The sequence below is a fragment of the Porites lutea genome, chromosome 1 (genome assembly GCF_958299795.1).
Source record: "Porites lutea chromosome 1, jaPorLute2.1, whole genome shotgun sequence".
Taxonomy (NCBI): Eukaryota; Metazoa; Cnidaria; class Anthozoa; order Scleractinia; family Poritidae; genus Porites; species Porites lutea.
Window position 1 is genome coordinate 17,881,298 of NC_133201.1, and position 16,901 is coordinate 17,898,198.

At 36.8% G+C, this 16,901-nt stretch overlaps 1 protein-coding gene across 2 annotated transcripts in view; it reads left to right on the forward strand.

Moving 5' to 3' along the window:
- Positions 1-5,896: 5,896 nt before the first annotated feature.
- Positions 5,897-16,901, forward strand: part of LOC140946075 (uncharacterized) — a 189,225-nt gene continuing 178,220 nt past the window's right edge. The window contains exons 1-3 of one of the 2 annotated variants that reach the window (XM_073395150.1): positions 5,897-6,038; positions 6,559-6,670; positions 15,195-15,262. In XM_073395150.1, coding sequence (XP_073251251.1) covers positions 15,203-15,262 — 60 coding nt within the window. In that variant the 5' untranslated portion in view covers positions 5,897-6,038; positions 6,559-6,670; positions 15,195-15,202. Of the gene's footprint in view, positions 6,039-6,558; positions 6,671-15,194; positions 15,263-15,853; positions 16,896-16,901 lie in introns of those variants that run through there. The other variant, XR_012166804.1, reaches the window with a different exon arrangement.

Consider the following 16,901-nt stretch of genomic DNA (forward strand, 5'->3'; position numbering starts at 1 on the left):
CGAACAGTACACAAGCAACTGCAGAGAGCAGCAGTTTGAGCCGGCAAGCACACGCTGTCTGTTTAGAATGCTCGAAGTTTGCTCAGCATCGATGCAGAGGTCCCTTTATGGGCTTGATAATATCACAGCAGAAGGGACTGAAGTATTTGACAACCTGCGCGCAATTATCGAAACTTTAGTGGAAAACGGGAAAGAGCAGCACTGGGCTGAAACAATGCGACGAGACTTGAAAGAAGCAAAAAGGATATTTGAAGACGGACTATAAAACGCACGTGGGCAGAAACGAAAACAACAGCGACCATTGTACCGTACATGACTTTAATAAGCGACCCGGAGAATCCTGACTTCTGTGAAGAATGTCCACACTCCCATGACATTCACTGTGATAGATGTGACTCCCTTGATTCGAATTTCCGCGACATATTAAAGAGGATCGATGACTTAGTTATCAACGACGAAACGAGAGCAAGAATAAACTTGGAGAATAAGGAGTGCTCGATCGAGCACTCCATGCCTGGAAAGCTCATTTATTTCGTTCTGTTAATCAAGAAGAAGCAAAACAGAACGCTCTTATTCCGCTTGACGAAGAAACATGCCTGATTATCATGGACTTAGCGATGAAATATCTGCCGCAGCACTACAGGGAGCAGATGTCTGAGTTCTTTGGCAAACGGGGTAGGAGCTGGCAGAATAGTGCTGTCATAACACGCTCACAAGAGGAGGGCAGATGTGAAGTTGAATGCTTTGTGCATCTCTTTAACACCTGCAAGTTAAACAGCTTCGCGGTTATGTCAATCATTGAGCATCTACTCCACACCATCAAGATCGAGTACCCTTCAATCAACAAAGCGTTTTTTGCGATCAGACAACGCTGGTTGTTATCACGGTAGGCCCATGATCCTCAGCCTTCCGTACATCCGGACAAGATCTGGTGTAACAACACTACGCTACGACTTTTCCGACCTCCAAGCCGGAAAAGATATTTGCGACAGGAAATCTGCCCCCATGAAAGCTCACATCAAGAGATGGGTGTGTGATAACTGCAGAAAATATGAAAGAGGCTTTAGAATCCCACAGTTGCCTCAAAGGCTGTAGAGCAGCTGTTGTACAAGTTGATACCACTAAGTCGGTTGGCGTGGAAAACAAAATCCCTGGAATCAGCCTTCTGAACAACTTCGTATATGAGGAAAGGGGAGTCCGTGCTTGGAAAGCTTACAAAGTTGGTCCAGGTTGTTTCATTCCGTATGACAAAGTAATTATCGAAAGGCAAGGGGACACTGGACTGAAGGTAGTTCAACCTTTTGGTGCCAGAACGAAAGAACGAGGTACTATTGTAGAAAACACTCGGCCTCTAACTGAAATTTTCCCGTGCATGGAGACTGGATGCGTTCTCAGTTTAAAAACACTCGACGAGGTTGAACAGCACATGGATTCAGGAAAACAAGTAAGAGAGTTAGAATCGGAGTCCCTGTATGATAGCATCAGAAAAAAGTGGACCAAGAGGCTTACTGGCGTTAATGTAGCCTTTCATGAAACTGGAACTTACTCCGCAGAAGAACTAGACTTTTCACATCCCTCTTTGAGCAAAAAAGATCAACAGCCAATGGGATGGGCACTCAAAACGGTAAAGAAGCCGTCGAGAATGGGGCCCATGTAAAAGCGTATTTGGTTCAGAAGTTTGACACAGGCTGTAGAAGTGGGCAAAAGGCAGATCCGGTTCAGGTTGCTCTGGAAAAGAAAATCGTTAAGGACGATGCTAGACATTTGTTGTTCACCCGACAAGAATGGAGAAGAGCACAGCAGATAAATAGTTTTTTCTCAAGGCTATCAGCAGTCCAGCGACAGACACAAATGGAAAAAGATACGAGTGAATATTCTACGAGCCAGGAATTTACCGAGGAGGACCCGGATTTAGAAGCGTTAGAAAATGAAATTACGCTTGAAAATCTGAGAGTATGTCCAGGATCGATCTTGTCAGCAAAAACTTGCTAGCAAATTTTATTCGCAATTGTCGCTAAAGAAATAATTGAGAAAAAATTATGTCAGAAAATCGCTTACAAATATCGCAAAAATCGCAAAAATAACAAATCTAACAAGAATCAAGACTTAGAAGAAAAAAAAGAAGCCAAGAAGGACCCCGAAATGTCCGCAAATATCGCAAAAATCGCAACAGTAACAAGGATTTTTTTGCTAGCTGAAAACACCCGTGAAAAAATATCGCAAAAATGACAAATCTAACAAGAATCAAGCCTTAGAAACAAAAGAAGCCAATTAAGAAGGTCCCGGAAATGTCCGCAAATATTGCAGAAATCGCAAAAGTAACAAGAATTTTTCATGCTAGCGGAAAACACCCATGACAAATATCGCAAATATCGCAAAAATAAAAAATGTAACAAAATTCCAGACAGAAAAGAAGCTAAGAAGGGCCCCGAAATGTCCGCATGTTGAATATCGCAAAAATCGCAAAAGTAACAAGGATTTTTCTTGCTAGCTGAAAACACCCGTGACAAATATCGCAAATATCGCAAAAATAACAAATCTAACAAGAATCAAGACTTAGAAAGCAAAGAAGCCAAGAAGGGTCCCGAAATGTCCGCAAATATCGCAAAAGTCGCAAAATAGCTTCAAACGTCCACTGAGGGTATTTCTTAAATCAGAGGTTGTAAGTGAAGCAATCATTTTATGACATTTTGTATTTGTATGCCCTGGGTCCTTCAGTGTCTTTTTTCGGTGGTTTTGTTATAATTGTTTATGATTCATGAGTAATAGAACGAAGCACACATAAAATGCACAATTGGATCAATTGTTATTTAAAATAAATGGATTGGCATACACATATATAAATAACATTCATTGAGGTGGTTGTTGTTTAACTATAAGCAGTTGATTTAAAAGGGAAGGATTACCAAATCACTGGCAATCCCTTTTTAAAAAACTTTGGGTATTGCACAGCAACATTCATGTATAATGCCCGTTTTCTTTCCCCCAATGTGCTATTCTTGATATACTGGAACGATTGTTATGGTAGGTTCTTGGCCATGAAAAGTTCTGCTACCACCACCTTTTATTGCTTAAAATTTCCCTTACCAAATCCAACACTGTTTTGAATGTATTTTTAAGCTATTTTTGAAAACTGTTTTTAACCTGTTTTGTGAAATAGGTTTTAAATAGGGTGAAAAGTGTATTTTTAATGTATTTTTCGACTGCTTTTAAAGATGTTTTAACCTGTTTAAAACGCTATTAAAAAAGAATTTTTAAAGTATTTTAAAATTCGTTTAAAATATATAAAAAATTTCGGGGCTTTTGCAAGGCTCAAAACAGGCCTAAAACAGTTTTTAAATACCTTATAAATTGGAATAAAAATAGGATAAAAACAGTTTCAGAAACATATTTTAATTTGCTATACTATTTTAATACTATTTGTAATGGCAATTTAAAACGTATTTTGAAAAAAAAACAGGTTTGAAATAGGTACGAAAATATATTTTTAATATATTTTTCGACTGATTTTAAAGGTGTTTTAACCTGTTTAAAACGCTATTAAAATGTTATCCTTCAAAATATATTTTAATAGCTATTTAATCGGTTTTGAGATTTAGTAAAATACTCTTATTTGCAAATACAATAAAAATACTTTGAAAATGGTATAAAAATACCACAGAAGAAGAAAAGCAGTAGCACGCATATATTGTGAAAATACATCAAAAATAGGATGGAAAAGTGCAAAAACAGTATAAAATTGTCAGAAAATAGCCTTAGAGTTGTCTGAAAACAGTACAAAAGTCGGTCAAAAGAGCATAAAAACAATATAAAAACATTTTAATTTGCTAGCAAATTTTTGCTAACAAGATCGATCCTGGACATAAGTGGAAAATCTACGTATAGCAGTAAACCTTCAGGTGACTGCACCTCAGCATCCTATTGTTGTCCGAAATAGGAACCTGTGCGAACTTTCAAAAGCGAGGAAACCCAACAAATGGAAAGTAGCTGAGCTGAGAGAAATTCTTCAATTAGAGGTCTCTGGCTCACTAGCGAGAAAGAAATTATTCATCGAACCCTTAGAAGCATACGTTAAATGTTTCACCTGTTTCACAGGTGTAGAAAATGAACGTTAACGCCCATGCCATCGTTAAATCTTCGAATCACTCTCTTGATTTTTTTCAATATATGCTTAAATGTTTACGGATTATGGTGCAGCCTGCAATGGAGACCTGTGGTGTCTTCCGAAATGGCCCTACACAATCAATACTTTGTTTACAATTAGAAGAAACATTGAGTTGTACCTAATTTACAATTTACTTTGGTATTTTCAGAGTTAAAATGTGATATTAACTAGACCGCAGAAAGCATTTTAAGTCTTGTTTTGTTTTGTTTGCATGCAGTTTGCTTCCAATCTGAAAAAATCCCTATTCCATTTGTTGTTACTGCGGTGTATTCTAAGATAGTATCAATGACTTATAAGAGGTACCCTCGAGAATGAAGTATGCGAAAAACCTTTTATAAAGCACGTGGCCTTGGAAAGTCAAACTAAAGATATTGCGTGCTCTTACGTGCAACAATAGCAACTACCTTTTCTTACATCTTTGATGTGTCAGCTATTATTAACAACAATGTCAGTTTCACTGCCAGGATAGTCCGCAGTGAGATCTTTGTTACACTTTTACAATTGACACTGACTGGTTTTCTTCTTCGGAAAAAGAGAAAAACAAAATTTAACGATAGTTAATTGTAAGTGAGAAAGGTCTATGTTTAACAAAGCTCGAAGTCTTACATTTGGGTTACATATATTATGGGGCAAAAGCAAGTCTAATCACCGAGTTAGCCAATCAGCGCGCGCGAAAAGCACTATTCACTTGTGTGGTACACAATGTCATGTATACTCCGCGTCGTCGCTGGAAGGGTTTCAGTGAATTAGCTACCACCACAAAGCCCGTTGGTATTCTGAACTTGAAACTTTTTTATATTCTCATGCAAATCTGAAATTCATTTACACAAGAAAACTTTCGCACTTAGCCTTTAATTGAAAGTGAGAGTTTTTGTAACTCAGAAATGACCTATTGCTGGGAAAGAGGAGAACGTTGGACAGCAACGCACAAAGAACACCGCGACATGAACCTGCGCCTGCGTTTCGTTGTTCTGCTTCATCTTGCTCGTGTTTTTGACCATTTTGTTGTTTTGAAATTGATTTTTTGGATAACCAGGCAAAGATCACTGGAGTATTTAGTCTATTAGATTCAGGAACGGTAAGTTGATAATAACTTGTGTAATTTTGGCTGATTAAATTTGAGCGGCAGGTATTTTCTTTCATCAAAACAAAGTTTTTGACTGCCATTCAACATGACTGAAGCTAAGACATAGTTTTTCGAGTTTAAAGTAATTATTTGCATGATCGTGTATTGAAGCTTTAATTTTCAGTTCTTCAATTTCTCAGTCTTAATGTCTTTAAACTTCGCTTTGTAGTTTTATTTACCAGAGAGCTCGTGTACATGTTTTGAAATGAAGCGTCCTTGTTTCGGTTACTTCTTTAATAAGTATTGCTGTTCTCTTGTCAGTTATCGCCCTCTTCCAAATTAATTAATGCAAACCAGTAGCAGGCAAGAAAGCCAGTAAAAAAAAAATGGTCTGGTCGAGCGCCAGCGACCTACAAAACTTCAAACATCATTTTCAGCGATGGTGCAACCAGAAAACCCCTTGGTGCAAAAGCCTGAAACTCTAAAACTGAATGAATTTTTAAAAGAAACAGTTTTTTTCTGTATCTTTTGTTCGCGCGACTGGAATTTTATGTTTTCGCAATTGGTTAAAATACTCAACCGGAAATACGAAAAGAGACCGGATGTTGAATTTTCGCTTATCACAGTCGAATTCTTGCATTGACCGAGAAGGCCTGGAAAGACGCTGTACAGGGACACAAGTCAAACGGCAGATGAAAGATCGCAGGGCATCGCTATTTTTGCGATTCTCGTGAAGTTTTTAACCTAGAGACGTTAAAAATGATTTGCGACGATCTTGTAATGGGAGGCCGTGCAGAAATTCTAAAGGTGTGGTTGTATTTTCGCGTTTGATACGCCGTGGGAGCTAAAATTGTTCGATGAAGATTTAAGCTTCAGTGAAGCTTACATGTACTATATACAGTGATGCCGCTTTCTCACCGATTTCTTATACATACGGTATGCTTTTTCCTCCTGAATTTGCAAGGTAATCCATTTACGATTATCTCTTTGTCATTTTTCAAATTAACCGTATGTGCTCATCGTTATAATCACCGAAGAATATCGAAGTGAAGTCGTCTCAGCACGGCAGGATTAGCGCTTGACTGCAGAGCGCCGAGGTGGCGGGTTCGATTTCTGGGGCCAGTTCAATACTCAGGGTCTTAAAATAACTGAGAAATGAAGGCACTCCCTTTGCAGTGCAAGCGGCTAGACCTTCGCGTGGCTCGGATGACCACGTAAAATGGCGGTCCCGTTTCCAGTTGGAGACGTAAAAATAGTGTCCTAAATTAGTACTTTCGTGCAAAATACCTTGAATTGAGACTCAAATAAAGTTTGTTTTTTTTTTCAGGTGATTGCTCAGTTGATTGTTGGATGGAAATGTACGATGTGTTCGCCAGCAAAGTGATTCAGGTACATACAGCTGTACTATAGGGAATCCAAATGTGAATGTTAGGTTTCTGGTAAGTTTTCTCCTCTCTCTGCTGCTGCTGTGGTAGTATTTTTCATTTATAAGAGAATCATTGTTACCACTGAAAACAATGCAATCAGCTAAAATGAATTGGCAGCTCTCTAAGGAAAAAATTTAGAGACATTTTCAAGAGAAATGCAAGAAAAAGATCATGGTGAATGGTTGGTCGGGCTTCTGTGTAAGCCTTTGCCTTTTTTCTGTTTTCTTTGTAATCTACACCTTGCATAGTTTTGGAGAATTCCATAAACTTGACATTACGTCTCTGATGTGTTGTGTGACATCAGTTTTGCATTTTCACACACTGCTTTTATTCTATTGCACTAGAGCCCAAATTATGACAGCAATATTTTGAAGTACACTGGATAAGTGCGTTGTGCACACATCATGGAATGTTATTAGATACTGTAGCTTCAGTTTCAGTTTAATTTCATTTATATTTGCCAGAAAAATACAGTCATTCAATACATTGCCTCAAGGATGCTGCCTAAGAAAATTTTTTGGTCCTAAAGAAGTTAGGAGCCCGAGCAACATTTCTAGGTGCCCGTTCAAAAAAAAAAGTACATGTAACTTAATTAAACGTGCAACAACTGGTGCACTAAAGCATCACTGGAGCACTGGAGAATCAGCTAAGGAGAAATGCTTTCAATGTACATGTACATGTAGATTTAAAAAGAGATCTAGTAGCAGCACTTTGTAAATTGAAACATTTTGGACAGTGAAGTCTTATACCAAAAAGTCTTATATTTGTTCGGGCTGGAAATAATGCAGAAAGTATTACAATTTCTAGTAATATAGGAATGAACTTGATTTGCCATTAAAAACATTTCTTTTCAAGAATACATTGGGAAGCAGGCCAATTTCATAAAAGCGGGTAAACTTTCCAATTTGAAACGAGTACATTAAATTTTGTAAATATCAGGGAACGTCAATAATATTATTGGAAAATTGTTAAGTATACATGTAGGATCAGTACTTGAGCATCAAAAGTTTAATGGCTTCTTGGAAATAGGCAACCACTACAGCAATGGCTTAAGAAGTAAATTTGCACTGTTTCAAAACTCATCACCTTGTGCAATTTGCTAAATGTTGGCAAGCTTTTCTCTAGTTGAAATCTCAAGGACTGTACATGTATCTAAGTTCAGAGAAACAAAAAGAAAATTATTGTCTTGTGTCGTCCATACAGACACAAAAATGTAAAACATGAAACAATACGCCGATTCAGGAAAAAACCGAAAGTTGCATGGAAGCGAGGCCTAAGGGCCCTCATACTCAAAATGGCGTCGTAACAACAAGATTCTTGTAAGCATAATAAGACAAGTACAGCAGCCATGTAACATAATCGGAGTGAAAATCGGCCTGATCTCACATATATACGAAAGAAATTTTCATCAGATTCTGAATCAAGGAGAAGATGGGAAAGAGTCCTGACTATTGTTCTCCAGAGCATTTCATACCAAACGATGACAGAATTACTCTCACCGACATCGATTTTAATAGAAAGGTCAACTTAAAATCAGGAGGCATCTCCTACTGTTTCTGTTTGGTTTTCAGCCAAATTAAATGTTAAAGAAGAACAGGAACACAAGGAAAAGTATCGCATGAGGAAATAAAAAGGTCAGAAAAATCATCATTGAGCGATAAAGTACAAGCTCTTAATTTATAGGTCTTCCAGCAATCGAACAATTTGCCGAAGTGAAACGTTTAGAAGTAGAAATCCTTTTAAAATAACTTTCTAAAGTAAGAAAGTAGGAGTAAGTTTTCACATTTGGTCTGTAATGCTTCTCGTAAATCCCAGATGATATTCACTTAGTCTACACTGGGTTCCCAGATTATAGCGTTTTAGAAGTATTATAGAACCAAGCATTTCCCATCTGGTAGTGTGAGAGATGCCACTCAATTGAATACTGACGATGTTTTCCATTCATAAATACACCTGGAAAAAAAATTTTTCTAATTTTTACTTTTTAGGAATGGATATAAGGTATAATATCATACTCAATTAACAGTTAGTGTACAAACATTAAATCATCGTTTGTTAGGTTGTGACATGATAGATTATAATAAGGGATTCTCCACATGTAGAATCAGAGTGAATAACAGACCTGTGCTAACAATAACCCAGGGGCGTAGCGTCCATATACGCATGTACGCCCGTGCGTACAGCTGACATCTGAGAAAAAAATTTTTCTCATTTAATTTGCTGGCCAATAATTTCATATTTTCACATTATACTGGCGTTTTTTATTAGAATTCCCATTATCCAAGCATTAATCATTCAGTGCTGGCCACTAATAATGCCAAAATGCATTTGAGTCACATGAGATCTTGAAACTGATTTGTGGTCGCATCAACCATTGTCTGTATCAATTGTCAGTTGTGTTTGTTGAGTTGACTTGAGACACTGTTTTATTTGGTAAACATGAATTTGGTTGGAGAACAGGTACTATTGTATGGAGAAGAAACAGATGTGAGTAAAACCTTTCATTTGCATTTGTATCTAGCAGATCCTTAGCAGCAATTTCAATTAGGAAATTCACATGTACGATATCAGAAGCATTGAAAGGGAACACCTTTGTTAACTCTGACAATGTCCACTTTGAGATTTTCAACAGCCTAGGGGTCTAACTTTCTTAATTTCAAAGGACGGGGATCACAAAAAGTAGACAACAAGCCCCTCCTGTTATGACCTGGTGTGTCTGCATGATGCCTTGGTTTGATAAGCTTTAAGGCCATGATTGGGTCATGTTCTACTGTTTGTCTACCTGGAATTCCCCATGTTCTTGGCTAAGAAGTGCAACGAACGTCATTCTTGTGTTGATTTTTATTTCATTGTTCCGTGACATCTCCTCAAATCACACGCGGCTGGTGTTGGGTTTTCCTACTGGGTTAACAATCATACGTCCTTTATATTTTACACAATATTTTTTGTAGGAGGCCCAAAAAAAACCAAAGTCGTTATCAACAGGTTTAGATAGTTCATGATCAAGATCATGTACAACATTTCCGCAATGGCATACGTACAGAGAGATTTTTTTTAGTTACTTTGCCCCATTCCTTTAAATAAGGTGATCTAAGGTATCGGTTTGAAGCTTGTCCTGTTGAGTGGTATCCAGCTTGCCTTTTTTTAATTTCCTGGAGTTGGGCTAATTTCGCCTTGGTGAAGCCTTTGCCTGGGTCAGGATCATAAACTTGTCTCTATTTTCAGGCATAACATAATATTAAGGTTCTTGACTCTGTGGGCCAGGAAACAAATGAATTTATTGTATATTTCGGTCGGTTTATGAAGTTATAAAATCATTTCACCTTAAACTTTACTTTCGTAAAGGACTTTCTTGTTACCGCCTTGGTTTATTCTTCTACATTTTTACCAGAATTTTACTGTTTTACTGTACACCTGTAAATTTTTAAGCTCCCGTTCTTTCGTCGGGGGTCAAAAAATTTGACAACTTCAATATTTACTTACTTGATCTTGAAACTTTTTCGACAACCCATCTGTTTTTACCACCAGGCGTCGCAAAGGCCGAAGGGCCATTAGGCCTCGCTTCCATGCAACTTCCGGTTTTTCCCTGAATCGGCGTATTTAGAAAGTTTTGTGTGGTAGTTGTATAGTGATAGTGATAAAATGTATGAAAAAGTGTGTTACATCTGCAAACTTGTTGTTTCGCTAATGTAAACCTACATTGTATTATTTTTTCACCATTCTAATGCTGTAGCTTGCATGGGTCCAGGGTCCTGTTTGCACTTGCCTTTTTGGGGATTTACAACCCTTATATTATTGTTGCCTTCATCAACATTCATGATGCTTTCAAACGTAATTACGGAGGTCATAGTTGTGTACAATAAAGCATTAAGAAGAAGAAGAAAAAGTAGAAATTAAAGATGCTTCTTTTCTTGAGCTTCATTACCATTCTCATGCTCTGATCTGAACAGCGATAAATTAAAGCACAAGAGAATTAAGAATGGGTCGCTCCAACAACTTTACAAGAGACCAATTTACTAGTTAGCTCTTTCAATGGAAATTTTTATTGAAAAACCAAGCTATGTACAGTGTATAAAGTTCAAAGCACGTAGAGAATCAGTATCATTGATTTGCCGATGAGTTTACATGTATCTCTTTGTCTTATGAATGTTTCGTTAACTGACAAATGATGTTTAATACCGGATTGCGAGAAGACCTCATGCTAGCTTAAGTTAATGTGATACATGTAAGTTGTGTGTACTGTCAGCATTTTATTATTTGCATTTGACAAAGGAATAATGTTGAGAACAAAGATTTTACATTGTACAGCAGTTCCCAATAACCGGCACCCTTGAAACGTTTTTTCTGTTGGTTGAAACTTGAGTCTTCATGGATGTCAATCAACTGTTTCCATCGTTTTTTGCCATTATCTGCTAGAGAAAGTTCTCTCAGTGTTTCACTCGAAGAGCAAAGACTTGCATTTGTTGTAAGATATCTAAAGCTCTTGATTCTCTTTGATAGCATGACGAATGATAAGAAGTTCTACAACTTGACAAATCCACATTCCATCAATATTCACTTTATGATAAAAGGGTCCCATTTCAAAAGACAATTATTTATTTTCTCTGCTGATACATATTTTTCGTTTCTTTATTCCTTGGCAGATTTCTCATGTGTTGTGTTTTTGCACAATCAAAAATTAATCTTAGCTACCTGAAAACCTTTGTATAGTAAAAAAAGAGTGTTTCAGCTATTTCATTCAGCCATTGTCCATTTGGCTTCAACATTATAATCCTCCATCTCAGCGAAACTGGAAACCCCTTCATTATTCAAAAATGTTCTTGCCCAACCTCGTTCCCAGGGTTCTCTCCCACCCGTCCCGGCGAAGCGAGAGAGAGACGCCCTGGTTACCTCTGGTCACATGTCTCCAGAACAAAATTAATTCTGAGGGAGGAGTCCTTTGTCTTTCAATTTTGTGTCTTGTTCACACAACGATCGCAAGGGTCCACAAGAGCAAGATGGTCCATTAGTATGAATTTTTTTTTAAAAAACATATGCAGCCCTCTTTGATTTCTTAAAATCCTCTAAAGCTAAGCATACCTAACCCTCAAGAAAAATAAAGATACATGTACTGTAGGAACAATAAACTGTTGGCAGTGGTGCAAGCCATAATTTTAACAAAGATGCTTACGGATCTACGGCCATTTGGTGGGTTTTACACGACGATGAAAAAAGCTGAAAGACACAGAGCTGTAGATAAAAATATGCTCTCAATTGATGCATTTTGATCGACATGAATATCACTGCGCAAATTATTTTTGACTGCACAAGTGGTGAATCTGCAATTTCCTGTGCATGTTGATTGACGTGCACAGAACTCAAGTTTCAAGTGATAGAAAAAAACGTTTTGAGGGCGTGTGTTATTGGGAAGCGTGAGTGTAGTTACTACAGGTTTCTGTTATGTTTGTTTTGAGGCCAAAAATTGAACCAAGCCTGGACAGATGTGACAGTGAGTGAATACTTTGATCATAATTATTTTTCTTTCATTTGCTATTGATTATACATGCAGTAAAACACCCGCCAATAATAACCTACCAGTACTATTTTTTTGAATTCTGGCAAAAAAAAAAAAAACCTTTGTACAACACTGGAAGTTCTTGTATTTTGGGGTACTTATTGGTACACTGTAATTTACCTGTACATAGGCTAAATAGGTTTTTAATTAGGCTCTTAATTTTTATGAAAGAGATAATAGATTGTTGACTACCTGGATAAACTTGAGTTTGGTCTTAAAAATACAATATTTATTCACAATTGTATTATTATAACGACTCTACAGTTGTACGTGTAACAAAGCTGATTACCAAACATAATATACAGTTTAATGGTACAGTACAGTGTATGTTCTTGTTATACTAAATTTTACAATCTCAATGTTGCACTCCTTTAACCCACACATGAGAACCTGCTTGATCTTGCTAATTGGCTAAACAGGTTCCTGTATTTTGCGTATTAAAGTGGCAAATTTCTGCCAGGAGGTTCTTAATCCCGCACAGTTTCTTATTTGCAGGTGTTAAATTGCTGTATATGCGTAGAATTGCTCTAAACATGATGATAATTGTCTATGTTGTAATTGTACAGTTTCAGTTTAAACATTTTCTACAAAATACATCCTGAATCTACATGCATACTCATGTAAGGTCCTGCAAAAAATAATGTAACCTGTGAAACTCAATCAACATTTCGACCATGCCTTTACTAATATTTTTCTACCCAAGACTTTTGCAATCTCTTGAAGAAAACCCAGTTACCCTTCAGTACTAAAGCACTTATTCATGTAAACAAAATTTATTTAATCCTTAAATGAAGCCTGAGTTGACACAGTTTATGGGTTTAGTTTTGAAGAGTTTGAACTTTTGCTGGGCAACTAGGTTTTGATTGGGCTAAGTGCAGCATGGAATGTTTCTAAAAAATTTGCACTCCAGACATAATGAATACGTTATAAACTGATTAGACTCGATGACAATTTGGAAAACCTGTCATTTCTTCTGTCATCTGAGATCAGGCTCAATTAATACTTTGTTTGTTATGCTTGGTAAATTTTGCACAAGCATACATGTAATGCCTTTCAAATACACCTGACAAGTTTCCTGTAAACAAATGAGCACAGTAACATATCTTTCCGAATAAAAATGCTGATAATTCATCTGGAGAATCCTTTTTCCAAAAAATTGATTATTTTAGAGGTATCTGTTGAGTTGAGCTGGAATTTAAAACAGAATATTGTCAATTGTTTTTCATTTTTTTCATCTTTGTTGTTCCTTTGACCATTGATTTGAAATTACATGCACTTTTAGTATACATGTACATGTACTAGCACCTTGTTTTTATCACAGTTTCTGTTTATCTTAAACATTTTTGGACAGCATCCATACAGGGTGTATATGCTGCACCAAGGAAATCTTGTGTACTGCGGTGGAACCCCACCTTATACGGCCACCTCGTTAATACGGTCGACTCATTAAATACAGCCACTTTTTGGGGGGCTGGCAAAAAGGCCATACATTTTCTTATAAAAAAAACCGTGGTTAATGCGGTCGCCTGTTAATACGGCTAACAGCCAGGGCTGGGTTGTTCAAAGCTGCGTTAAGATAACCCAGGGTTAGTGCGAAATTTGAACTCAGATATGAGAGCTTAGAAAGCAAATTCAGTTTAATTCTCTTTGCCTACAAGACAGTGATGATTGGATACTCTAAAAAGAATAGAGAAAATTATCTGAGAGAGTGCTTTTAATAAAAAGATAAAGAATCCTGGGTTAGCACTAACCGGCGTTCGAATAACAACTGGACCCAGGTCTTTAAAATCGCAAACAGTAGAATCTTTTATAATTTCATCCCATTTATACGGTCACTCATTTGAAATTTAGAAATTCAAAATTCCTGTGACATGTCAATTTCATTGACCTGCATGTAGTTTAGTAAGCAGAGCCTGTTCTTGTTTTGTTTTTAGACTAAAATGCATTTGTGACGGTTAATGGCTGATTTTTAAAAGTGTTCTATGTTCTGAAGGAAAATTCCAAGTACTTTTTACAGTTTCTACATTCCGGTTGTTCATTAAAGAGAACAGTTGTCACTCAAGAAGTGTGAATGCATTGTATGGTGTATTTGTCACAACGGCCTCAAGTCATGAAATTTGACCCTGCCTCGGTAATAATTATGGTCACCCCGTTAATACGGCCAGTTTTTCTTTGACCCATTGGTGACCGTATAAACGGGGTTCTACTGTATATAAATAGCACAAAAATTTATACAAAAACATGTAATGCTCACATTGATAGTGAATGAATCAGTGTTTAAGCTTTAACATTTGTACAGGTGTAAACAAAACTTTTTTGTCAAAAAATAAGTAAATCTTTTTCTATTTCATTTCACTTATCAAGATGAATAAATTACTGTAGTTATGCTCCACACTGTTTTTCTTGCATTTCGATCCTTTCATGGTACTGATGAGGAAAATTTATTTAACATTAAAGACCCTTTTCTCTTAGTAAATCATGTTTTGTTATTCTTAGAACCTTTATGTGATTGACCTGAGTGATGTGTTAACCCTTTAAGCCCTAACAGTGATCAGCATCAAATTTCTTGTAATATCAATTATTTTATCATGCAGATTACTTTTTTAATTATTATCTGCCATTCAGCAGCTGTAACCCACCAATGTTTTTGTTTTTATAACATAAAAATAAAAAAAGGTAAAGTGCATGCCCTGATTTGTTTACTTTTGGTTATTATTTTGCTCATGAGTACAGTGCAAGCTGGAGAAGCTGGCGGGCACTTAATACATGTACAAAATTAATGATTGGTTGGTTTATATTATGCCATAGTTTCTCATGGTAAGGTTAAAAATGCACAGTCAGAAAACACAGACAGAAAGAAAAAAATTTAAAAGTTTCTTGTGTTGTTGACATGGAAGGCAAAAAAAATCAAGTAACTACAAAATAATTTATTATCAATTTTTGCCTCGAAGAAGTTAATCGTTTTCTTTGTTTTCTTCACAGCAGAGAGCATGTCCAGTTGTGAAACAACCAAGATAATTATCTGTAAGAAAGTTTTTAAGGGATTTAAGGTACCTGATACAGTGATGATTTGAGCTTTACAGTCAAAGAATGTCTTGAAATGAGAATTGGTTGTTAGAAATCTATAATACAATTTAAGAGTAAGAGTGTTTATGCTGACTTGAAATACTAGACCAAAAATTAAAACAGGTAAACAAAATATTCAATAAAATATTGCTGATAGAGAGGAGGCTGGTCATTCTGTAGATATCATGTACCACTACAGCATACAGTGTAATCATGAGTTAACATGTGTACACCTGTACAGGCTGTATTATTGTAGTGCATGGTGTAAATTAAACATAAAAGTTGCTGCTGCAACATTGTAGTAATGAATATTTCTGTGCAAATGCTTAAAGAAACCTTGCCTAATGTTCTCAGTGTTTTTTCTATTGTTTATTTACAAATACCCTCATTGATATAGTGGAATGTTTGTCGGTTCAAAAATTAGCCTTGGGTGCATGTTTGACCCATAATGGCTTGGAAAAATGCAACCAAATTCTAAGAAAGGTAATGGCTCCACTTCATGTACATGTATGTAACAACAAAGGAATATTAACTGTATTAGAGTATTAATTTTTTATTCTTCTATGGTTTTTGTAAATGTTGGGGGCAGGGGGTAAAGGTTAGTGTTTCAGTCAGCCACGTTGAGTTTTTTTCCTTTATGTGCAGTAGAAAGGGTAAGCTGATCCTTTGACAAAGGACAACATCAACAACTACTAAACTTTATTAGGGATGGAGCATTTGAATTTTAAGTGATGGAGAGGGGCCATTTTTAGCCTGCATAGCTGGCAGGATTGAAAGTGTGCACAAAGTTTTGGTAGAGGAGCTGTAAAGCCATGTGGAGAATAAGGAGGAGACGCTCACTTCTTGTGGCTAATTGCCACAAAAAACTCTTACGCACAAAAACAATCTAGCCAGTTACGCGGGTTGGAGATTTTCAGTCTGCAGAACTTTTTCTTCGCCACCCACGACATGCTTGTGAATGATTTTTGTTTTTCAGGTGAAATCCCATGAACTATCTTTTTTAAATGCAGTTGCATACACACCATTCCCTACATTTCATCAGAAAACTGAAAATGGTTAAAATTACAGCTCACATACAACTGTACTATAAAATACCTTTTTTATGTGGCAATGCTTGTACTTGTGACTTTTTTCTTTTTCCTTTTTTTTTTTTGGATAATTCACAGAGAGTTCTGTTTCAATATTAATTTTCAGCATCTGATATAATTAAGGTGGCTACCCATGTGTCATGGGAAGTGCTATGGATAAAAGGTCACTAAGACCCTTTTAGAACCTAAGTGGCTTGGGGCATGCCCCCTCCCTCCACCTCCCCCCCCCCCCCCCCCACCCCAGAGAAAAGGAATGAAATCTACAATCCATGACATTGGGTCAATTGAAGGAATAACGTTCACATGTTGTGCTCGACCTCCTTTTCTCTGTTCCTTTCAATGTTGGCCTTGAACTTGGACAATTCCACCGAAAAATCATTACAAAACAACACTGGAAGAGGGAAAGGCAGGTACCAGAGCAGTGTAATCCAACTTGAGTGTCCTTGATTGTCAATCCTCTGAAGTACACTTTCCAACACAGACAAACTTTTAAGTAGGGAGTAGAGGTCCTGCGGTTTCGTGATCGGGGGTAAGA